This window comes from Neoarius graeffei, chromosome 1 (genome assembly GCF_027579695.1).
Source record: "Neoarius graeffei isolate fNeoGra1 chromosome 1, fNeoGra1.pri, whole genome shotgun sequence".
NCBI classification, from domain to species: Eukaryota; Metazoa; Chordata; class Actinopteri; order Siluriformes; family Ariidae; genus Neoarius; species Neoarius graeffei.
This window is the reverse complement of record NC_083569.1, coordinates 57,084,368-57,110,692: the sequence shown is the minus strand read 5'-3', so window position 1 is coordinate 57,110,692 and position 26,325 is coordinate 57,084,368. Positions and strand designations below refer to the sequence as shown.

The window sequence follows — 26,325 nt, the reverse complement described above, 5'->3', positions numbered from 1 at the left end:
TAGAGGTTCACATACTTTTGTCACTCACAGATATGTAATATTGGATCCTTTTCCTCAATAAATAAATGACGAAGTATAATATTTTTGTCTCATTTGTTTAACTGGGTTCTCTTTATCTACTTTTAGGACTTGTGTGAAAATCTGATGATGTTTTAGGTCATATTTATGCAGAAATATAGAAAATTCTAAAGGGTTCACAAACTTTCAAGCACCATTGTATGGACCTGCAAGTATAATATGAGATATCATATGGGTAGTGAGCGATTCTACATATAGGCCTTTGTGTGTGTATGTCAGGGTTATAACAAGACATGGGCAAGAGGTGCCCGCTCCCAGGGGGTGACTGTGGGGGCACCAAAACGAGCTAATTTGTGGTTGAATATGTCATCCTAATAGCTGGTGCATGTGTCAGTGTCAGTGTGTGTGTGTGTTAGATTAGATAATCAGTTTAGAGATGTACAACCCCGATTCCAAAAAAGTTGGGACAAAGTACAAATTGTAAATAAAAACGGAATACAATAATGTGGAAGTTTCAAAATTCCATATTTTATTCAGAATAGAACATAGATGACATATCAAATGTTTAAACTGAGAAAATGTATCATTTAAAGAGAAAAATTAGGTGATTTTAAATTTCATGACAACAACACATCTCAAAAAAGTTGGGACAAGGCCATGTTTACCACTGTGAGACATCCCCTTTTCTCTTTACAACAGTCTGTAAACGTCTGGGGACTGAGGAGACAAGTTGCTCAAGTTTAGGGAGAGGAATGTTAACCCATTCTTGTCTAATGTAGGATTCTAGTTGCTCAACTGTCTTAGGTCTTTTGTGTCGTACCTTCCGTTTTATGATGCACCAAATGTTTTCTGTGGGTGAAAGATCTGGACTGCAGGCTGGTCAGTTCAGTACCCGGACCCTTCTTCTACGCAGCCATGATGCTGTAATTGATGGAGTATGTGGTTTGGCATTGTCATGTTGGAAAATGCAAGGTCTTCCCTGAAAGAGACGTCGTCTGGATGGGAGCATATGTTGCTCTAGAACCTGGATGTACCATTCAGCATTGATGGTGTCTTTCCAGATGTGTAAGCTGCCCATGCCACACACACTAATGCAACCCCATACCATCAGAGATGCAGGCTTCTGAACTGAGCGCTGATAACAACTTGGGTCGTCCTTCTCCTCTTTAGTCCGAATGACACGGCGTCCCCGATTTCCATAAAGAACTTCAAATTTTGATTCGTCTGACCACAGAACAGTTTTCCACTTTGCCACAGTCCATTTTAAATGAGCCTTGGCCCAGAGAAGACGTCTGCACTTCTGGATCATGTTTAGATACGGCTTCTTCTTTGAACTATAGAGTTTTAGCTGGCGACGGCGGATGGCAACGGTGAATTGTGTTCACAGATAATGTTCTCTGGAAACACGTTTGTGATTTCCAATACAGAAGCATGCCTGTATGTGACGCAGTGCCGTCTAAGGGCCCGAAGATCACGGGCACCCAGTATGGTTTTCCGGCCTTGACCCTTACGCACAGAGATTCTTCCAGATTCTCTGAATCTTTTGATGATATTATGCACTGTAGATGATGATATGTTCAAACTCTTTGCAATGTTACACTGTCGAACTCCTTTCTGATATTGCTCCACTATTTGTCGGCGCAGAATTAGGGGGATTGGTGATCCTCTTCCCATCTTTACTTCTGAGAACCGCTGCCACTCCAAGATGCTCTTTTTATACCCAGTCATGTTAATGACCTATTGCCAATTGACCTAATGAGTTGCAATTTGGTCCTCCAGCTGTTCCTTTTTTGTACCTTTAACTTTTCCAGCCTCTTATTGCCCCTGTCCCAACTTTTTTGAGATGTGTTGCTGTCATGAAATTTCAAATGAGCCAATATTTGGCATGAAATTTCAAAATGTCTCACTTTCGACATTTGATGTGTTGTCTATGTTCTATTGTGAATACAATATCAGTTTTTGAGATTTGTAAATTATTGCATTCCGTTTTTATTTACAATTTGTACTTTGTCCCAACTTTTTTGGAATCGGGGTTGTACTAGGTGGAGGTAATACATATCTCTACACCCAGATTATTAGTTGTTTGTACCAAAGTGGTTCACATATATGCATAAATTATATTTTACAATTTTAGATCAATTTTATAATCGTATGATTCAATCAAAATTTTACATTTTAAATCAATAGACCACTTTGTTCTATTTGTTAATTATGGTTGTGCGGTGATGTTAGAGTGAGCAAACTATATTATATAAATAACTACATTGTAATAATACACCTAAATATGTACATTTAACAATATACACACAAGTACTTACATTGTATGATATAAAAATAAACCTAATTATTATTATTTTTGTTTTATTTTAGGGCAATACATGACCAGTGTTCTCATGCCCTATAATCCCGCTAAGTTATCTATACATGTATTACATGTCCCTGCAGATCTACACTCGCTCATACCTCAGACATTTTTCCGTGTGGGTTTTCTAATAATGTACACCATCATAACCTGACAGAAATGAGAACTGGCTGTTGGGTCGAATATCGAAATAATTTTGGTGATGGTTTTCTTATGTGATCAGTGATGGTGGTTTTTTTTCAGATGGTGGTGTTGGTTCTGTTTCAGAACATCCTGAATTCTCAGAAATTTTAGCAGCAGAAGTTATAAAATAATTTATTCTATCCACATTCACTGGATATGAGCAATCACGCGCTCTGATTAGCTACTCTACTACTAGTCTATCAGTTCATATACCGTGAGCAGAGAAAAACAAAATGGCAGAGCGTGTTGCTGAACCAAATGAGGATGAAATAAAAACTCTACTCGAAAACAAAACCCCCCAAAATTGTTATCAAGTATTTAAAAGAAACAGAAATAGCCAAAAGAATATAGGTTTTTTTTTTTCCCCAACAATATCTCCTGCTCCCGGGCGGCACGGTGGTGTAGTGGTTAGCGCTGTCGCCTCACAGCAAGAAGGTCCTGGGTTCGAGCCCCGTGGCCGGCGAGGGCCTTTCTGTGCGGAGTTTGCATGTTCTCCCCGTGTCCGCGTGGGTTTCCTCCGGGTGCTCCGGTTTCCCCCACAGTCCAAAGACATGCAGGTTAGGTTAACTGGTGGCTCTAAATTGACCGTAGGTGTGAATGTGAGTGTGAATGGTTGTCTGTGTCTATGTGTCAGCCCTGTGATGACCTGGCGACTTGTCCAGGGTGTACCCCGCCTTTCACCCATAGTCAGCTGGGATAGGCTCCAGCTTGCCTGCGACCCTGTAGAACAGGATAAAGCGGCTAGAGATAATGAGATGAAATGAGATCTCCTGCTCCACACTCCAGCCCAGTCGGTGGCGGTAATGCACCTTTAAGTTGGTTTGCCAACCGCCAAAAAAACCCCGAAAGAAAACAAAGAAGAAGAAGACCCCAAAAAATACAAACGAAAAAAAAATATATGGAATGAAAGTATTTGATGGTAAGAGCGTATCTTTTTTTATTTTTCAAGATTTATTATTACAGCATTTTTCACAAATTGCTCCTGTCATTTCCCCGGTTTGTTTACATTCTAAGCAGAAATTATTTTGTTGATGTTTTGTATAAAGTTTTTATTCATTGACTTTGCATAAAATAAAAATAAAAAATGCTCTGTTTCTCAAAATCCAGTGAGTGTGGATAGAATAAACCAGTTATTCCACTCAATCTCGTTGTACATGGCTCATAGCCGACTCTGCGCTATGCCCTTCGTCGGCTATCAGCTCATGTACGACTCGATTTTGTGGAATAACTGTTATAATATTATAAATTGACCCATGATTGACATATACAACTTGAAAATAGGTCAAACTGGCATGAAGTCATCAGAGAGGCTTTACTTTCATTTTCATTAATTTGATATTTTTCATCTAATCAGCCTAAATCATGAGATCAAGAACAACATTTTATTTACTCTGTGATGCAAAATGTTGCATTCTGGATCACTCAGAATTCACTATTTTACATCTATATTTTACATTTTTTCTGGGGAAGGACCCCTGGACCCCCTGCCTTTTTTCACATCGCTTCCACTTTGGGTCTGCCTACTACTCTTTTCCAAATGCTCTGACTCCAAAAATTATTGACAGGGCTGCATAACAGTATGAAAAAGGGATTTTGTGGCTGATTTGTTTCTAGAACAGATTGATGCAGCCTATCAGTGGCAGTAGTGTCAGGTGATTACACAGTGTGAATCACATCTTAGATTTGATCTCCATTATTTTTCAGCCCCCTTTGCTGACACACCAGTAACTTCTGCGTCACCATGAGTGATTGGGCAGGCACATGTGAAATACAGTTGTGAAATGCGCACAAACGAGGTAGATTATTTACTCTTTTGTCTTTTTGCCCAAAATGTTTGGAGGAGAATCTAATAGAAGATAGACTGCTCACACAGTGTCCAATCACAGTACAAATTACACAAAAGGCCAAATTGAAGAACTGTATATTTGGTTTTTGTGGCTACTGCCCCATAGAGGCTGTAGCCACTATGTTGTAAGAATGAGTTTAACGATAGCGCACGGCGCACGCACATATGCATACTGTACAAGTGTTCCTATTAAAATGTCCGGTGAGCGTATACAATTCGGTCCACCATTCTAAATAAATGGACGAGACTAAAGAAATCGCTTTCAGACATGTTTATGCTTACTAATAGAAAAGTGCGATCCTATTTTAAAATATATTCCTGCCCCCCTTTCTTCGCCTTCTTCAGCCAGTGGTCCCATGTGTGATGTCGACGTGATGCACTTCCAAGTTGTTATGGGGAGTTGTCAAAAAGAGACCGCTGAACTCTAGCACCGGGCCTTTTCTGGGAAATAACAGTTTGGGTCATGGCGACAGCCACGCCCGGATCACCGCACAGGCTTCATATGGCTTCAGCCTAGGGGCCCCCACGCCCCCCACCTTGCAGGGGGGCCCCCAATTGGTCAAAAGAAAAAAAAACCTTCATATTCATTGGCTCAAAATGAATATTTAAATAAACGGACGCTGATTGGGTGAGGCAAATCTGCCTTCCATATATAAACGCTAGACGTCACGCACGACATCACTCCACAGTTGAACAGTGAACATGCGTGACAGAAAATACGAGAGCGGTGCTCAAAAGCGCAAGGCGCAATGGCAAAAAGCCCAACGTGACAAAGCTCTATTGAGCAATATACCAAAACTAACAGGGTTTTTTAAACCTAATGAAACCCAACTGGCAAGTGCAAGTCATCATGACACTAGTGTAGCAAACGTTATGTTAACTGCAACTGCAGCCAGTAGTACTACTAGCTCTGGTGAGGGTGAAGGACCATCCCTTTCAGACCCCGTCCCATTTGTGGATGAATGTGCCACTGCCACTAGTTTCACAAACGCACACACACACACACACACACACACACACACACACACACACACACACACACGCTCACTCCAATGACATTGACATGCATGATAGTTTCCTTTTTAATAACTTTTAATAAAAGTTTAATAATGAAAAAACAAACAAACAAACAAACAAACAAACAAAAAAAAAACTTTAAAATGTAGAAAATAGACAGTTCTTTACAGGTTGATGGGATAAGGTGGTGGTGGCCGGGGGGGGGGGGCTACAGCAACTTGTAGCCCCCTGGCCATGTTAATCCGGCCCTGGCGACAGCGTGTGTATGTCAGCCTAGGTTCGGAGGTTTCAGTTTCAAAAACTGTAAGAGGTAAGAGCAGAATAATATAAAGTACAGACACTTGGTATATTTTACATCTGTGTTCATTTTTGGATTACACTTCATTTTTGTGGCTACTGCCTCATAGAGTAAATATACATGCTATATTTACTGTATGGACATGGTATCAGAAAGCTATTTTATTTATAAGTAGTAGCCACATGTACCCATAGAGTACCTAGTTTTATTTTTTTATGAAAGGGTTATAAATTTTCAGTCGACTGCTTAATTGGAGGAAAAACAGCATGAACCCTAGCCTGGCAAGCCAGACTAAATGTGAATATTTAGTCTGGCCTCGATCCGTAGACATTTCTGAAGGGTGTAGGAGGAACAAACCGCTGTCTTTCAAACTGTCTCTGTGCGTATAGGCCAACGCTCTGACCAATCAGCGCAACAGTGACTGTGACGTAGTCAGAGCGACAGAAAGCAGTGGGGGAGGCCTTGAAATTAAATAATTTTTCAAAATGCGTATTAATTAATAAACAGGTTCTAGATATTAAGAAGTTTGGAGATAATGACCACAAGTTTGGAGTCTGTACCACATACTTAACATACACTCTTATTTTTTTCAAGGGTTTGCTTAAACTGTTTTTGAGAGTTTTTATTTAGTGGTGTTTGGTGAAATAATTTCCCTTAAATTTAAAATAACGGGAAAATAAGAAACAATTAAAAAGTAATGTTTCAAATGCACAAATGTTTCGTACTGCACAAACTAGCCCATCCTTTTGGCTACGAGCGGAGCCAGCTGGTAGATCAGACTTTTGCCATAGCCGGTCGGCAAAACAGCGAAAACGTCCTTCTTGAAAAGGAATGCGCGGAGAGCCTCTTCCTGCTCATGTTTCAACGAAAACTCCAAGTCTAATTCTTCTAAAACTGATTCCAAAGCGGAGTCAAACGCGCACTGTTCACTAGCCGTAGCCATCTTTCCTACTGCGCTTTCTCCAGCGTCGTGCAGCTTTGTCGTCACTCCTTCAAAAGCCCGTCCAAAGAATCCAAACAAAAACCTTGCGTTGTGATTGGCGGGCACGATTTGATGCCCGGGGTGTTTTTGTTTATATGGTGCGAGGCTAGACCCACTCGCTAGGCAAAAATATTTTGGCCGCTAGGCGGGTGGGTCTAGTTTACTAGGCTACATGAACCCAGTAAAGAACTCGAAGAGCACTTGGTAGAGTGCATACCTCCACTAAGCCACATATTATCAACATCAAAATCAAATCACTTGAACCTGGGGTACTACTAAAAATGTGCACCAAATTTCATCAAAATCCGTTTGCTACATTTTGAGTTACATTGGGAACAGACAGACAAACAAACAAACGTAGGTGAAAATGTAACGTCCTCCAAGAAAGTTGGCGGATCTAATAACAGACTTGGGGAAAAAAAATCAGAAGTCACAAATACAGCTGCTGATTTACTGCCTATGTGTGTGTTTTCATTCTTATTATGCCACTAATGAGATGTACCGTAGTACATTACTCAGTAGCAATAGATTCGCTGTCAGTTATTGACAGATATTAGATTTCCGCTTTCCCGTCTAATATCGCGACGAGCCAACATTGTGAGAACTTGCTAAAGGGTGGAAATTAGAAATGATTAAAGTGAGAGAAAATGAGGTAAAAATAATCTCAGCAAATGTGCCACAGCATCTGGCACAAAATGTTTTCACAGAGAAAAAACAATTATGTCACAAATAGTGTGCTTAAATTGCACGTTCATTGCAAATTCATTACAACACAAATGATCACAGTAGACCTCCTGGCAACAGTGGCTTGGTTGTGGGATGTCACTGATAAAACAAAAACAACAGGGAAAAAAAAAACAAAAAAACAGACGGTTCGACGGACACTGCTAAAGAGCGACAACATATCCAGACATTTTACTGCTGTTAGAAACGTGTTTGAGTTGGCTGACACTGAGCCGCTTACAAATGCATTTGCTTTGAGAAAGAGAGCAAGGACTTTAGCTGGTGTGTGTATGTGTGTGTGTGTGTGTGTGTGTCATAAGTGTTCACTTGAGGAAATCATATTATACAGCACAATATGATAATGTGCTCTGCCCGGCTGAACTGCTACAGCTCAAGTTGTGTTGTGCCTTCAAATGTCAGCATAAATTTGCAAATTAAACATGCAAAGCCATCAGCAGTCACTATTAAAGTGTGCATATGTGTGTGTGTGTGTGTGTGTGTGCGCGCGCGCGCGCGCGCGCGGGCACACAGCAGAAATCTGCTGTAATCAATCATCCTCTCTTCCATTATTTGATGTATGATTGAGCAGAAGAGTCGATATGATAGATCAACAAAAGACAAGACAAGCAGGAAGTAAATTTGCCACCGTCTGGGTGATTTGGTTGTTTTTGTGTTTGATCTGATATTCTGCCCGCTCTACCACTTTAATGAGTAATCTGGAGCAGTGCCTAAGCGCACAAACATGCTCACGCGTTCTCCTTGACAGCAACGTCCTATGAACAGCTGAGTAACGAGTCAAAACGCCACGTCTTTACATTGTGAACAAGTCACGATGCCACACATTCGCTGGCAGCACATTGGTGTCCTGTGAAAAGGTCGGGCCACCTAATTTTGCTAAGTCTTTTTTTTTTCCCTCATAAATCAGAATGGTCACTGTCATGTTGAAATAAACATGCTTATAAGAACATAGGCTTCATTATTACATATCCAGTAATATTCATTACGAAACCTTCCTCAGCGATAGTGCAATCATTTCTTCATACAGTCAGTTTGTCTGATCTAATTGGCCACTTTTAAGACTTCACAATCTTCCGAAAGTCTTCCGAACCTTTTGATCAGACTCCTCTTAAAAAAATCTTGGACTGGGTTTAAGGTCAAAGACTGAACTTTTGTATTATAGACATCACTGTGGTTTTTGTTTTTTACACAGTGTTCCCAAACTTGACAGTCAGAGTAAGTCTAAGCAGTTGATTTAAGTGCTGACTGGATGACCTACTACAGTAGGGCAGTTTCTGGGCAGTTATTTTGATAAGGTATCAAGTGCCCTCAACATAAAAGGCTGCAGCAATATCATGGAGCCTGGCAGTGTTTCATTCTCTGTGCACAATGAACAGCTTGGCTACAGTAGCAGGGGCCACCCAGGAGCCAACACATCAGTCATAAAGTACACCAGGGCACACGCGGGGTAATAATTTGGCTCCTCTATAACAATAAGCGAATTGCGAATCTCGACCCGCGCAGTGCATTATGGGATCGCTAATTTTTTTTGGCTACCAAACAGCACTTCAAAATGGCGGAAAGCAGTACTGACAACTACGATTTAGATCAGTTTAAACTTTGGAAAGTTGACGATTTGAAACGGTTTTGCAGTCGTCGTGGACTGTCTGTGACAACCAAGACCACGACTGGCACTAGGGCAAAACGTAAAGAAGAACTGGTTGCCCTTAGTCTGGTTAACACCAGACCATATCACAAGTGAAATATGGTCTGGAATCCGCCTATTGAATTTCTCGTAGGGGAGGTGTGGTTTACGATTGTCAACGGCCGTTTATTGGACGTTGCGAATGTCTATCATTTGGCGTATACGTAGCCCATGGCCAATCATGGCAGTTGTACCCGGTGACGTAGTTAGAGCGACGAAGAGGCGAAGAAAGACTAAAACGCCAAACGCTGTTCTTTTTTTAAAACAAACTTTCGCTCTAAACTATTCAGAACAGTGTCTAAAGCTTGATCGAAAGTTTGGTTCGTATCGCTCGCCGCCATGTTAAATGTGATCCGTAAACAGTCCCAAATAAACTACAAGCTTCCGTTTGTCGAGTAGTACGCGTCACCGTCTTTCCACCCCTCCCCACTCTCTGATTGGCTCCCTAACTCAGGCGAGCCTTTAGACCATAGTTTCCATGCTGTCTTTTCAGATCGGAACGATTGTGCAAAGCAGTATGGGATTTCCCAGGCTAGGTTGCCCTTGCCTATGCAGCATCAGTCCAGAACTTACCATGCGTTTTAACGAAGGATGAGGAGAGACAAGCTGTCAAAAACGACTACAAGTCCTTGTTGACAGTTGAAGGCAAACAAATTCCCGACCCTCTGCAGACAACCGACGGATGGTTGGACGAAGCCCAGGGGCTTAAGCTGTGGCCACCATGCATGTCAGTCGATATTGCCGAATATTTAGTTGACAGGGACGAAAAAGCGCTACTCCATCGGCTTCGAAATGACTACAAGGAAGGTGAGTTGTTTTGATATTTTGATATATAACGCGTATAACGTTAGGGCCTATGAGGCTAGGTAATGGGGACCCAACATGTATGAGATAAAAGTGCATATTTCTGCCCTATAATGTCCTTAATTAGCGTAACAACTATGCTGACGTAACGTTACACACGTAGATTTACTCGCGTAAAAAAGCACAGTGTGCACCTGTCATAGTTTTACAATTCACTTAAGGCTTAAGGTCTTTAAGCCAATCGCTATAAAGCTTTAAAGTTCACGGTCCGCTACCTGTCTTCCTATAGTAACTTCAGCGCCTCTGTAGTTCGTTTGGTAGCTGAAATAGTTGACCTAGAAAAGCCGCGCATGTGTACAAGCGTTGCGCACTTCGCTTATATACAGAGAGTGGGACTTCTCGGCCTTGACCTACAGTAAACGTCATCATTGCTTTTGGGTCAGACAGAATGCTTTGCTAACTGTATGTAAGTCTGGAGCTGCATCGAGACTTGGGTATCGTCGAAATTAATTCTAATACAAATGCAGTACTAGTCAAAAGTTTGGACACACCTTCTAATTCAGTGGTTTTCCATTATTTTTATTCATTAAAAGCTACTTCATGTCTTAAAGTAAGGATGGATGTCGTTTCTCTTTCCTTAGTTGAGCACTTCTTCACATAATATGGGAGTACTACAGTTGTGGAATACGGCTATTTACTATATTTTTATTATTTACCGTGAGCTGGTCTAGTGGTTAGCCTATCCGCCTCTCGATTGGAAGGTTGTGAGTTCTACTCGCGGTCGGGTCATACCAAAGACTATCATAAAAATGGTACCTACTGCCATCTGGCAAGGCACACTGCAATACAGATGTGAGTGGGGAGTCAAACTCTTGCGATTACCAGAGGACCAGCCCCCCACTGTAACCCTAGCTGTATAGGCGAGAGGCTGAGGGCTAGAGAAGCGGAGATCGGCGCTGCCCAATGCACCTTAAGGGCCTGGTTAGTACTGGGATGGGAGACTTCCTGGGAAGACCAGGTCCTGGCACGGGAGGAACTTTGACTTTTTTTTTTTTGACTATTTACTGTTTGATCTCAAACACATTAAGAAGGCACGAAATTGCACTAATTAACTTTCGACGAGGCACACCTGTTAATTGAAAAGCATTCCAAGTGACTACCTCATGAAGCTGGTTAAAGGAGAACTAAAGTCATTTTTAAACTTGCTTTATTTCTTAATTAACGTGTTATTCAATGACGTTTTCGGTTTTAGTAACCTTATGTCGTGACTCGTATTGGCAACTAATTGCAATTAAATATTATACTTATCGGCCTATTCGTTTTTTAGCCATGTTGAATTTAGTTCGTTTGGTCCACAGCAGGCAGCACGGTGGTGTAGTGGTTAGCACTGTCGCCTCACAGCAAGAAGGTCGGGGTTCGAGCCCCGTGGCCGGCGAGGGCCTTTCTGTGCGGAGTTTGCATGTTCTCCCCATGTCCGCGTGGGTTTCCTCCGGGTGCTCCGGTTTCCCCCACAGTCCAAAGACATGCAGGTTAGGTTAACTGGTGACTCTAAATTGAGCGTAGGTGTGAATGTGAGTGTGAATGGTTGTCTGTGTCTATGTGTCAGCCCTGTGATGACCTGGCGACTTGTCCAGGGTGTACCCCGCCTTTCGCCCGTAGTCAGCTGGGATAGGCTCCAGCTTGCCTGCGACCCTGTAGAGCAGGATAAAGCGGCTAGAGATAATGAGATGAGATGGTCCACGGCAGGCGTCGCTTATCTGCATGATCTTCACGAGACTTGTGCGAGACTTCGAAACGTGAAGTGTCAGCCAGGTGACCTTGCCGCCATTTTGAAAACCATTTTCCAAACGAAATATTGCACAAAAATGAGTTTAAATGACGATTACTGCCTACTTCTTTTCAAACTTTCCTGATTGCTATCAAAACAAACAAAACTTCCGGCTTGATTACATCAGCATTCGAAAGAGGGCGCGCGCGTCTTTTGACAACGTTGGCAGATGTTGGTCACTTTGATTTCCGCTGTACGTTTTACTTCCGTCCTACGAAGTCTCGCACAGGTCTCAGCGAATCTCGTTTACGGCCATTGCTTTGACATATGGACTGATATATTACAGAGCGTATTTCAAACACTCATAACGTGCTATAGCAGCGACAAAATAGTGATCAAAAATGCATTCCGATATTTAATAAAATTAGATAAACAGAATTTTGATAATAAAAAATTTGCCTTCAGTTCTCCTTTAAGATAATGCCAGCAGTGTGCAAAGTGTAATCAAGGTAGTTTATGGCTACTTTGAAGAATCTAAAATATGAAATACTTTGGGGTTTTTTAACACTTTTTTTTTTATCTCATCTCATTATCTGTAGCCACTTTATCCTGTTCTACAGGGTTGCAGGCAAGCTGGAGCCTATCCCAGCTGACTACGGGCAAAAGGCGGGGTACACCCTGGACAAGTCGCCAGGTCATTACAGGGCTGACACATAGACACAGACAACCATTCACACCTACGGTCAATTTAGAGTCACCAGTTAACCTAACCTGCATGTCTTTGGACTGTGGGGGAAACCGGAGCACCCGGAGGAAACCCACGTGGACACGGGGAGAACATGCAAACTCCATACAGAAAGGCCCTCGCCGGCCATGGGTCTCGAACCCGGACCTTCTTGCTGTGAGGCGACAGCGCTAACCACTACACCACCATGCCGCCCCACTTTTTTTTATTTAACACATAATTCCATATACTGTATGTTGCATGTGTTATTTCATAATGTTGATGTCTCTAGTATTGTTCTACAGTGTAGAAAATAGTCAAAATACAGAAAAACCTATGAATGAGTAGGGGTGTACAAACTTTTGACTGGTGCTGTACATTACGATATCCATTTTGTCCAAACTGAACCAGCTCTTTGAAAATCTGTCAGTTTTACGTTTGGTGTCCATGAAGAAATCCAAAGATGTTCAAGAGCACCATCCGGATGGTCACATGTTCCAAAGACAGAGGGTAACTGGATTGCTGTTGGTGCTGTTTTGATCACCCTTATCACAGCTGTTTACCAAATCTCTCCAACATGCCCGCAGGAAGACATAGTACTTTTTTGTCGTCTCTTCTGTACAACAGATCTTTGTAAAGACTTTTGTCACTTAGTGTAGGCATCTTTCCTGGTGCGCACTTCGTCAAACCACTTGATAGAAATGGTGACCTTTTCGGTGTGGACAGAAAACAGTGAAAATGATGAAACAAAGAAAGCAAATAGACAAACAAAAAGATACAGAAAGTCGTAAAGAGGGAAAGAAGAAAGGAATAGTGTTGGGTTTATGACAGTGTTGTAGACATGGTTTATACGCCATCGTTCAGCATAGTCAGACTGCAGTTTTGTCCTTTGTGCTCGTGACTGACAGTAACCCTGACGTTTCGCACACACGTCAAAGCGCCTCGTCAGACGACTCAAACATAAACAACTTCACCACCCCTCAGTTAATCATCAAGCTGCCACTGTGCTCAACTACACACGCGTTCCTTTCTGTCAAAATTTGATATTTAGTTAACATTCTTTTATACATTAGCTACTTTTTTTTCCCCCTTATCTAGAGATGCTTGGACAAATATATCAAGTGTATATGCTCTTTGCATGAACAGATAAGTCGAGATTAGATACGTGGATTCCTACACTGCAAAATAATTTCAAAATGCAGGCATCTCAGAACAGCAGCCATGAGACGCAAAGCAAAATGGACCTGCTCACCTTGTCCTGAGCTTATCCATCTATATTCTAGGAAAAAGAAAAATACACAATGGTACGTACAGTATATGACTAACAAACATATAGAAAAGTCTTGAGATTATGCAAAAAAAAACATCATGTACAGTCGTGCGCAGAAGTCTTAGGCACATGTCAAGAAATGCTGTCGACCATAAGTGGCTTAAAAATAATGAAATGAAACATCTCATCTCATCTCATCTCATTATCTCTAGCCGCTTTATCCTTCTACAGGGTCGCAGGCAAGCTGGAGCCTATCCCAGCTGACTACGGGCGAAAGACGGGGTACACCCTGGACAAGTCGAAATGAAACGTTTCAACATTAAAACAAATACTATAAATAGAAATAAGCCATAATAAATGAAACAAAGTCAATATTTGGTATGAGACGACCCTTTGCTTTAAAAAGGAAAAAAAAAAAGAAAATAGTAGTCTCAGGTCCAATGAGTGCAGTTTGATAAGGAACTGAGCTGTAGGTTTTATTGAGCATCTTACACAAGCAGCCCCAGTTCTTCTGGACACTTTGACTGTCACACTCGCTTCTTCATTTTGCACCAAAACCCAGTAGCCTTCATTATGTTTTCTTTTTGAATCTGAAAAGCGCTCTATTGTGTAATATGCTGCTCGGACGCAAACTTTTTTTTTCTGTAACATTTAATTTTGTGCTGGAAAACGAACATTTGGAACTCTGAAATGTTTTTGTACTTAAAGGGGTACCAAATATAATATATACAGTTGCTGATGTGACAAAGTAACGTATTCTTAAGTATTCTATCAAATTTATATACTAGAAAACAACGAAATATCTTGGTAATTGTAAATATAATAGTCGGTACGCTAAACGGCACAAGAGTCGCCATTTTTAAAAGACCGTGACGTCAGCCCTACCCACTGCACTAGGAGAGAAGCGTGTAATCATGGCGTCGGGCGCATCAAGTGAAAGCGACAGCTCTGTCGAATCATACGAAGAGATCCCGCAAAAGACACATCTGGAGGATCATTATGCTTTCCATCGGTCCTGTTATTACACCCGAAAGCAACACACTGTGGCATTGTGTAGCCGATCACTTACAATTCATCCTACTTTCCGATTCACACGTGCTATTCCCAACCTCAATGAGCCGACACAACTGGGCACATACATACGTCATGAGTGTTACGCAGAGAAAATGAACGTGCATTCTGATTGGATAAAATTCATATCATGGCGGGCTGTTCAAACTGCGGAAATAGTTTGCTCGAGCTACTTTCAAAACACTATAACTTTCCGACCTTAGAACAAAAAACTTTTGTAAGTCTTGAATAAGGTTCGTTAATGTGTGTTTTATTGTTATATTTACTCTATATATTGCCCTCTGTTCCCCTTTAATGTAGAAGTCATAAAATGGACATCTACAACAAAGCTTGGATAAAAAAAATATAGGGTGCCTAAGACTTTTGCACAGTACTGTATATCCAAGCATCACATCCATAACAATACAATCAATAGTGCAGAAAGTAACCAAATGTAAGTGTCCAGTACTTTCCCAGGAGAGGGGCTGCTGGGAGAACACCCTCGCTGATGCACATTTTCTCTGCACCGAAACTGGAAAGAAGAAGGCTTCTGACCTACACCTAGGAACATTTTAGCTGCAGAGATGGACCTGATAACCAGGGGCTGCACCAGCACTGAAGGCCACTGATCGACACATTGCACCCGCTCCCACTAGCCGGCGATGGCCTGCTATCTCTCTCACTCATCTGCCTGCACACAGCCCTGCAATAACGAGGCACGATGTAAAAATGTCAGAAAAGATCAAGACATGAAATAAATTATTTTGCTGAATCCACTTCAAGCATACGGCCCACGGAGGAATGTGGTGAGGAGACTGAGCGTGTGTGGTGTGTTTCTGAGAGAGAGAGAGAGAGAGAGAGAGAGAGAGAGAGATTGTATGAGATCAGAAGACTTGGCAGGCCACCCATTAACTACACTGCAGTCACACGGGTTAAGAAAACATTGCCCGGGGTTTGAATGGGAGCAGGGGGAAGGATGAAAAAGTTCTGCCAAGTCACTTTACACAAGAGCTGGCCATTTATTAACCTGTCTTGATGTTGCTATTGAGTGCAGTAGTGACCCACACAGGCCAATACTGGCAGTGCACATGCATCAGGGCTGGCAGTAATGCCCTAAACCCCTGCTGCAGGGCCTAATCATTGCTGCTTCTCAATATCAGGCATGAGCTGGGCAACCCGACTGCACTATTAAAAGTCTAAGAGTCCCACAGGACATCAAAAGCAAGCTGCAAGCTGCAATATTCATGATTTCAATGACATCTAATCGTGTTTCACTGATACTATTATTCTTAGTGTACTGCGATAAAGTGTACACACAGGCGCACACGATCAGCAGTGCTCACGTGCATTTCCGAGTCCCTCCATGACCCCTAGACTGATACTGCGTATCTGGACACAGCACACGCAGATATTATTCACCTCCCCACCCTTCTGCTTTTCTCTTGGAACTTTAGAGTCACCAAAACACACACACACACACACTCTCCTCTCAGAAGTCCACGTTCTCTCAGAACCGACCATCACTGAGTCTGAGCACAATGACAAAGAGCATGACAGCATTATCATTTTCTCCTGTCTATCTCCATAGATAAGGGTGTAATGAGCTAGCCTTTTAGCCTGCGCCTCGGCCGCTTTGTTTTAGCTGCCACATTTCTTTGCCTCTGGACTTTGCTTTCTGTGTGAGTGACGGAAACGCGAGAGAATAACAGGCATAAAGCTTTAACCACCTCCTCCTCTGAAATGACATGACAGCACTGAAATGGGCCAGCCTGGTTTAGACGCTGTCACGTGTGATTTACCAGCAAGGGCTGCTGGAAATGCGATTTCAAACAGTGTAGGAAAACAGAGGGCAAGTTAACCGTTAAAGTCTGTAAAGCTTCAGAGTGGCAGTCAATGTGTGGGTCACTCGAGGTGTCGAGGATGCCATCAATTTTGCCATACACAACCAACCAGTAAAAAAAAAAATCTTCGTTTAAGATTTATTTCAAATATGGTTCATTTCATGGACTCCCTCAGCAATGAAGATACTCTGTAGTATTTTGGCTATTTATTGCATCGATAGAGCTTTGTATTCCAGGACTATCCACTGGAAGAACAGATTTATTTATAGGCCTATGCTAAACCATTCAAACTGTTTGACCATCCAAACAGGCTAATAAATCTATGAACTCAATGATGATAAATATCTCATCTCATCTCATCATCTCTAGCCGCTTTATCCTGTTCTACAGGGTCGCAGGCAAGCTGGAGCCTATCCCAGCTGACTACTGGACAAGTCGCCAGGCCATCACAGGGCTGACACATAGACACAGACAACCATTCACACTCACATTCACACCTACGCTCAATTTAGAGTCACCAGTTAACCTAACCTGCATGTCTTTGGACTGTGGGGGAAACCGGAGCACCCGGAGGAAACCCACGCGGACACGGGGAGAACATGCAAACTCCACACAGAAAGGCCCCCGCCGGCCACGGGGCTCAAACCCGGACCTTCTTGCTGTGAGGCAACAGCGCTAACCACTACACCACCGTGCCACCGATGATAAATATATAATATTTTTTTTATAACAGTGGCTTGTGATTGCCACCACTGCAACAAAATCTGAATAAATCACAGATCGCCTGGCTATAGTTCCCGAACCGTGGACCTCAGTTCAAGAACCACTGCTATATACGACTACTTCATACTTCATTGCAACATCCATATGAGAAAACCCAAGACAACCATTCGCAAAACCAAAACAAAGGTTAGAAGCTTATCACAAAACGTCTTCGATTTCTCATCAGTTTCGCTCTGCAGTTTGCGACTGCCTGCAACCCGTGCGCAGCCGTTTAACCGATGTTAACCAATTATCAAAGATTTTAAAGAATGTGGCATTCACGATAATCTAGTAAACTAGCACCATAACCTGTTACATCACACTTCCACCATCTCAATCCAAACCCAAAGTCTGATGCATGAATGGGACAGACACGTCCGATAGCCGGCCGCTTGCCAGTATCTACTCACATGTCTAGCTTCAAAGCTAGCTGTAAAGCACATCGGCTAGCAAAACAAGGCCTTCCTTACCTCGAACAGATTGGACGACTCGTTGCCATATTGGCTGGAAATGATTTCTGATTGGTCGCTGTACCACTTGAGTCCACCCAGAAAGCTATCTGCATCCAGATCACTGACGTCCAGTTCGGAGAGGTCCAGTTCAGGTAAGTCAGGGCAGAGAGGCTGGTCTTCTCCAACCAAGGCAGCGCACTGCAAAAGGACAGCAAGTGGTTAGTATAATTTCTGGAAAAAGATGTCATATGGCTCTCTGCAGCAGATGAAAGGAGCTTAAAAAGACGATGTACGCTGCATCATCCCTTCTCTTTACACCTATAGCCACGCCTCTACTTTTTATGTTCTAGTCCTCATTGCAGTTCTTCATGCACTATCAGGATCTGAGCTGCCTCAATTCCATAATTAATCTACTGTTTAAGACACTCTTTTCCCACACGTTACTATACAAGAGCAACTTGGATGAAGATGTCTTGACTCATTTCCTGTTCAGGTAATTTGTGTTGTGCAGAAATTCGTATGAACGTTTCGACTGTTATTTCACTGCCTGTCTCACAACAGCAACACGACGACAGCCGCTCAGTGGCTCCTCACGCACAAATTATAGGCTTCACCGAACTGCTAACACTGAAGTCAACAGACTTTAAATCTGCCAACCTTCCATTTTAGTCAAAGCTTTATAACACTACAGGCCTGAAAATGCCCACTGATATCTCTGTAAGCAAATTCCTGTAATGAGTTTATCAAACGACATGCCAGACACATGAATTATTTTTGCTTGTATTTTGTTTTCAGCATCCGCATTTCTATTCGGATCGACATACATCACCACAGCATCATGTGCTGAGGAAAACACAGAAGAAGGCTGTCTGATAAAATAAAAGGGGTGTGTGTGTGTGTGTGTGTGTGTGTGTGTGTGTGTGTGTGTGTGTGTGTGTGTAAAAAAAGGAACAGTTCCGATTGCTTTCTAATTTAAACAGCACCTCTTGAGATTAGCTTGAAGTGTTTCCAAAAAAAGTTTTGTATATATTGTGTGAGAGAGAGAGAGAGAGAGAGAGCGAGAGCGAGAGAGAGATGAAATAGAAATCTGGCTGCCGTGCAGTCCCTCTGTTCGAGCACCTTGTTCCTGGAGATACGTTTCTCTCCCCAGGAGAGCTGGAGTGTGAGAGCATGATGCATGAGTTTGATTCAGGACATTGCCAAGATCCATATCCACCAGGACAGAGTATTAACTCCCTAAGAACGTGTCACACTTGATCATCACTACAACTTAGTGCATAACATGACAGTTTTTATTTATCATGCAAATCCCTTCACTCTGTCTGCAGTAGGCAGGAGTGTGCAGATTCATCATGCGCACACACACACACACACACATACACACTGAGAGGCGCTGCCTGCCTCATATTAACAAGGAATCAGATTTAAATAATGATGAGGAACAAGATCTAAACAACGAGCCCTTCAAGCTAAATCCTTCAAGCTTATCCTTCAGTGTTTGTATTGCGTCTACACATAAAAAAGGAGAGCAAGAAAAAGACAGAGAGAGATGAAACAACACACAGCATCCACTACTGCAGTCTGGATTTCTGAGCAGTGAACTAGAAAGCTGGAGCAAAGCGGGATTTGTAGGTGATGTTTACGTGATGTAGTCTTATTCTTGGTTTCAGGTTGGATTTTTACTCCTGCGGCCAGGCTGTTAACCAAGAACCTTCTGCAATATTTAATACAAAATAAAAAATCCAGTATGCACTACAAAGAATAATGCACCGTACAATACATAGGGGAAAAGTCGATATCCGCAGACTTCAGGCATCTCGAGCATGAATTATTGAGGTGTTACAGACTGTTTCCGTGGTGTACATTTTACCAGATTGGTGAGGAAATGAAGTCAGTCGAGGTGAGATAACCAGACAGACTTGCAGATAGATCTGGTAGCTAAACAGGTAGATCAAGCATTCCTAGTCAGTGCAGTGAACATTGTGGATTATCTCTGGAGTCCAGGTGACGCTCAGATCCCCAACTCCGCCCCCTAACCCTCACCTCAACCACTCGGAACTTTTTGTACCAGGCGTGAGAACATCATGTTGACTCTACAGCAGTGAATCAATGATCACTATATGCAAGAGGTGAAGGGGCACAATCACACAGCCAGAGCCTCACTCTTATAAACACTCTTAGCCAATCTGAACAGCACTGCTGCTTTATGGTTTGTTTGATCCACTTTTTTTTTAATTCTCATACCAGAGCAAACCCTCTTTCCTGCTTTCCTGAGCTATTTTACATCCAGTATGGATGTCTCAAAGCAGCCTCTCTCTCTCTCTCTCTCTCTCTCTCTGTGCAATAAGACTGAAGTGACAGTACACACATCCGAAAGGAAAGGTGCTTTAAAAAAAAAAAAAAAAAAAAAGGGCACACACTATCATGCTGGATCCGTGTTCAGATCTAAAATCGAAATATCTGAAAGAGATGGGGGAAAAAAAAGTTTCCATGTTTCCATGCGCAGATACGTTGTAGCAACCTGGAGGCGGATGTGAGGTTGTGAGCTGGGATTCGAACAGACAGACAGATAGATAGATAGATAATTCCTCAGTGTTGAATTAACACCCAGAGTGTTTATATAGGTCCAATTGGACCTATATAAATGATAGTGTGATAGTGTGTGCCCTTTTTTCTTTTCTTTTTTTTTTTAAAGCACCTTTCCTTTCGGATGTGTGTACTGTCACTTCAGTCTTATTGCACAGAGAGAGAGAGAGAGAGAGAGAGAGAGAGAGAGAGAGAGAGAGAGAGGCTGCTTTGAGACATCCATACTGGATGTAAAATAGCTCAGGAAAGCAGGAAAGAGGGTTTACTCTGGTATGAGAATTAATTGGACCAATATCAATTGGACCTATATAAACACTCTGGGTGTTAATTCAGCACTGGGGATTTTGCTGGATAGATAGATAGATAGATAGATAGATAGATAGATAGATAGATAGATAGATAGATAGATAGATAGGATAGTCTGCCTCCTGAGCACTACACACACACACCGCACTTCCAGCCATGCAAACACATGACATTTTCACAACACATCAAAGGACTAAACAACAACAAAAAACAACAAACAACAAATTTGCCTTTCCATACAAACATCATTTCTGTCATGCGAAATGCTCTCATCAGCCACATTCCCGTGCACTCCGGGACTCCGTGTCCTCCGCTCAGGCTACCGGATAGCGGCGTGAAAGACAGAGAGACAGAGAGAGACAGAGAAAGAGAGAGAGACAGAGCGCGCGCGCTGGATTACACCTCACACCGCCGGTAAAATGAAGTTTGGTGTTTATTCTCACCTCGAGTTCCGTCCACACCGACTCCTGGTTGCACCTGTCCCACGCCATCCAGCCACTGAATGACGGTACGAAAAAAATATAATAATAATAATAATAATAATAATAATAATAATAATAATAATAATAATTAAAAAAAATAAAAACAATGATAATAATAAATCAATGTGAAACGTGAAAATCCAAGCGTTCCAGACTGTGCTGTCGTGCAGGGAAGGGCCCCCTCACTGAGAATGAACCGAGGGGCACCTGCCTTACAACTGCGCTCCGTCACATGACGCAGCTATTAAAAGTAGGCAGGGAGGAGGAGTGAGTGACTGGCGCGCGCGCGCCGCTCCGCTCCGCTCCGCCGATGACGCGCCGCTCCGGCAGGCGGTTTCCTACTTCCGCTTATAGGCACAATCTCTGCTCGCCGTGCCTTCCAGTCCAGCTGCCTCCCAGCCAACCGCACGACTCCGTCAGTGCAGCGTTTAAACTTAGATTATCGCGTGGAATTGCAGTGGAAGTGGGAAAAAAACAAACAAACGGCAAAAAAAAAAAAAAACCCAGGTCGCTCGGTAGGCTGTTACAGGAAATGCGGCGCGAGCTCAATGCAGTCTCTGGTCTTTCTTCAGCTTCCGTGTCGATCTTAATTGCTATTTTGGTGCCGCTTAAGGGGGGGGAAAAAATAAAACAAAATCCGCTTAATCCTTAATTAGTTTCGCGCAGCAAAGTAAACGCTCTATTAAACGCGTCTTTATCATATCACAAATCTCCAGACACAGAGCAAACGCGGTTTGTCGGGTATTTCTGGTGTCTTTTGGTTCATGCGGCAGCTCTGAGAGTCGTGTTCCATCCCTGTGTGTCGCTCCGAATGTGTCGGGCTCTGTGCACATCTGGCCAGGTGTTGGTGTAGCTCTCCGGAAAGCTTGCAGGGCGGAGGAGCCGCGCTGCAACGAGCACAGAGCCCTCACTCAGTCCAGCCTCTGAACCGGCCGCAATGGAAAATCCTCACATGCTTCTGCCCGTGACAGGGTTTTTCCTCTCTGCCCGACGTCCAGCAGCAGCAGGTGACATGGTGTACAGTGTCAACATTTCGTGTATATGAAATACTGCTGCGGAAAACCAAAACAAAAGGTCTGTAGACAGTCCAAACAAAGCAAAAGACAAAAGCACAGACTATAACTGTCGGCAGACTCTGAAGCTTGGTGCTCTTTCCCCTAAAAGCAGTTCTCGAAGGACTGGCTGAGTGCATATGACAAATAAAGCTGTCCATCTTTTGAATAGCAGGATACAGAACATACAGCTAAAGGGACTGTATGTAGACACCTGACCGTCACAACCATACGGTATGTCCTTGTTGAAAATCCTGTTCCAGGCTTCAGATTGTCGCCTCACAACAAGAAGGTCCTCGGTTCGAGCCTAGCAGCCGACGAGGGCCTTTCTGTGTGTTGTTTGCATGTTCTCCCCGTGTCCGCGTGGGTTTCGTCCGGGTGCTCCGGTTTCCTCCACAGTCCAAAGACATGCAGTTAGGCTAACTGGTGGCTCTAAATTGACCGTAGGTGTGAATGTGAGTGCTTGAAAGTTTGTGAACCCTTTAGAATTTTCTATATTTCTGCATAAATATGACCTAAAACATCATCGGATTTTCACACAAGTCCTAAAAGTAGATAAAGAGAACCCAGTTAAACAACTGAGACAAAAATATTATACTTGGTCATTTATTTATGGAGGAAAATGACCCAATATTACATATCTGTGAGTGGCAAAAGTATGTGAACCTTTGCTTTCAGTATCTGGTGTGACCCCCTTGTGCAGCAAAAACTGCAACTAAACATTTCTGGTAACTGTTGATCAGTCCTGCACACCGGCTTGGAGGAATTTTAGCCCATTCCTCCGTACAGAACAGCTTCAACTCTGGGATGTTGGTGGGTTTCCTCACATGAACTGCTCGCTTCAGGTCCTTCCACAACATTTCCATTGGATTAAGGTCAGGACTTTGACTTGGCCATTCCAAAACATTAACTTTATTCTTCTTTAACCATTCTTTGGTAGAACGACTGGTGTGCTTATGGTCGTTGTCTTGCTGCATGACCCACCTTCTCTTGAGACTCAGTTCATGGACAGATGTCCTGACATTTTCCTTTAGAATTCACTGGTATAATTCAGAATTCATTGTTCCATCAATGATGGCAAGCCGTCCTGGCCCAGATGCAGCAAAACAGGCCCAAACCATGATACTACCACCATCATGTTTCACAGATGGGATAAGGTTCTTATGCTGGAATGCAGTGTTTTCCTTTCTCCAAACATACCACTTCTCATTTAAACCAAAAAGTTCTATTTTGGTCTCACCCGTGCACAAAACATTTTTCCAATAACCTTCTGGCTTGTCCACGTGATCTTTAGCAAACTGCAGATGAGCAGCAATGTTCTTTTTGGAGAGCAGTGGCTTTCTCTTTGCAACCCTGCCATGCACACCATTGTTGTTCAGTGTTCTCCTGATGGTGGACTCATGCACATTAACATTAGCCAATGTGAGAGAGGCCTTCAGTTGCTTAGAAGTTACCCTGGGGTCCTTTGTGACCTCGCCGACTATTACACGCCTTGCTCTTGGAGTGATCTTTATTGGTCAACCACTCCCGGGGAGGGTAACAATGGTCTTGAATTTCCTCCATTTGTACACAATCTGTCTGACTGTGGATTGGTGGAGTCCAAACTCTTTAGAGATGGTTTTGTAACCTTTTCCAGCCTGATGAGCATCAACAACACTTTTTCTGAGGTCCTCAGAAATCTCCTTTGTTCGTGCCATGATACACTTCCACAAACATGTGTTGTGAAGATCAGACTTTGATAGATCCCTGTTCTTTAAATAAAACAGGGTGCCCACTCACACCTGACTGTCATCCCATTGATTGAAAACACCTGACTAATTTCACCTTCAAATTAACTGCTAATCCTAGAGGTTCACATACTTTTGCCACTCACAGATATGTAATATTGGATCATTTTCCCCAATAAATAAATGACCAAGTATAATATTATTGTCTCATTTGTTTAACTGGGTTCTCTTTATCAACTTTTAGGACTTGTGTAAAAATCTGATGATGTTTTAGATAATATTTATGCAGAAATATAGAAAATTCTAAAGGGTTCACAAACTTTCAAGCACCACTGTATACCGGTACGAAAGTGGTATAACTGTATCGATACAAAGTATACCGGTACAGTTTAGTGCATCTGTCCACACCAGCGAGAAATGTTTGCGGTTTTCTTTCACGGTAATTGAAATGCGCGTGCGCGAAATGTTTCCGTGGTTACCGAGTAACTTCCTTCCGAGAATATGGCGGATGAAATGACGTGTGTGTGCTTTTTGTTGTCAGTGTACAGTCTGTATTTCTGGTGGTCATTTATTCAGTCGAATTGTATAAAACGCGCGAGGCAGTTGAGAAAGAAACAAAGAAAACGAATCTCCGTTCTTCACTATTTATTCAGCGAAGACATTGATTGAGGTGTGTGACTTTGCGCATGCGCATTATATTTGTATCGATACAGAGCCACTTCATCTGTCCACACTACAGCGAAGCGCTACAGTACCAATACTGTACCGGTACGAAACCCATACATTTGTGGGTTTCGTACCGATACAGTTATACCGCTACAGTACCGGTATAGTTGCTAGTGTGGACAGGTGTTGCAGTACGAAAGTAGTATCGTATCAGTACAAAATCCCTAGTGTGGACAGGGTATATGTGTCAGCCCTGCGATGACCTGGCGACTTGTCCAGGGTGTACCCCACCTCTCGCCTATAGTCAGCTGGGATAGGCTCCAGCTTGCCTGCGACCCTGTAGGACAGGATAAAGCGGCTACAGATAATGGATGGATGGACTTTGTCCCTATAAAAGCCTCCACTCTTCTGGGAAGGTTTTCCACTAGATTTTGGAACATGGCTGTGAGAACTTGCCCATTCTGCCCCAAGAACATTCGTGTTGTCAGATGAGAAAATATGTTGCGCAGTTCATCCCAAAACGGGCATAGCTGGGGGGGTCCTGGGGTGCCCGTGACACCCCCCCCCCCTTTGTCAGACTGTACATTTTTTCAGTAGCCGCATAAGAATATTAGAAAAGCGTCCACTGTAATTTTTCTAACATTTTTTTAAACTAGATTGTCATCTCAGCCTCATTTGGGTTTCTGTAACCTTGTATGGACTTCCTGTGGTTTGGGCGCGAAAACCCAGTTCTGTGCAAGCGCAACACGATCGCACTAGAAAGTATGGTCAAGCTGCCAGTGTAGCTGCAGTCATTTTAGTTGCGAATTACGAGTATTTCCTCTTGTGTTAATAATTCGCCATGTCAAAACAAGTGAAACTTTCCTCCTTCTTTCGACGTGAAGAGAGGTAAGCAATTTATATATATATATATATATATATATATATATATATATATATATATATATATATATAAAATATTTTTTTCCATCAAAGTTGCATTTTGTGGCTTCGAAGCTAAGTTTTAGTGTGCACAACATCAAGAAAACGTGGAAGAAACAGCAATAATGGAAGAGCCGGTTTCTAAGCTACCTAAAACTAGCAATGGTAGTTATTTTTTTGTTACATATTTTTCATAGTTCTATTCTAGTACCAAGTCAATTTTTTATGATAAAACAGGCTCAAAACAAGATGCATCATCTCAACAGCTCGCAACATGAGATGAAAGAATGATGCAAAGACCATGTTATTTTCTCAAATTTATTCAATGTTTTTTTCATTTACAGACCTGTGGGTATGTACTCAGGCTGCCAGCCAGTGTGTGACCCCCCCCAAAAAAAAAAAAAAAATCCTAGCTACGCCCCTGCAAAAGTGTTCAGTAGGGTTCAGGTCAGGACTCTGTACAGGATACTTGAGTTCTTCCATACCAAGCTTGGCAAAGCATGTCTTCATGGAGCTTGTTTTGTGCACAGGGGTACAAAACCCACAAAATCGGGTCCTTTGCTTCCAGTAAAACCAGATCAAAATGCTAGAGCATAGAAAGACATTCTAGACAATTGTGTGCTTCCAGGTTTGCGGCAACAGTTTGGGGAAGTCTGTCGCATGGATGCCACAAACAGCTGTCCACATACTTTTGGCCAGATAGTGTAGCTACACTACTAGATGACTTTGCATGCAATGTGACAACTGACACAATAATACAGGGTGTTTCAAAAAATGTTATAT

General features: G+C 42.5%; 1 protein-coding gene across 3 annotated transcripts in view; it reads right to left on the bottom strand.

Moving 5' to 3' along the window:
• Nucleotides 1–22,192, bottom strand: part of ppargc1a (peroxisome proliferator-activated receptor gamma, coactivator 1 alpha) — a 61,724-nt gene extending 39,532 nt beyond the window's left edge. For all 3 annotated transcript variants that reach the window (XM_060935328.1, XM_060935338.1, XM_060935347.1), the window contains exons 1-2: nucleotides 21,138–22,192; nucleotides 17,821–18,000 (exon numbers count right to left, since the gene is read on the bottom strand). In XM_060935328.1, the coding sequence (XP_060791311.1) occupies nucleotides 17,821–18,000; nucleotides 21,138–21,185 (228 nt within the window). In that variant the 5' untranslated portion in view covers nucleotides 21,186–22,192. The remainder of the gene's footprint in view (nucleotides 1–17,820; nucleotides 18,001–21,137) is intronic.
• Between the last annotated feature and the right edge of the window lie 4,133 nt (nucleotides 22,193–26,325).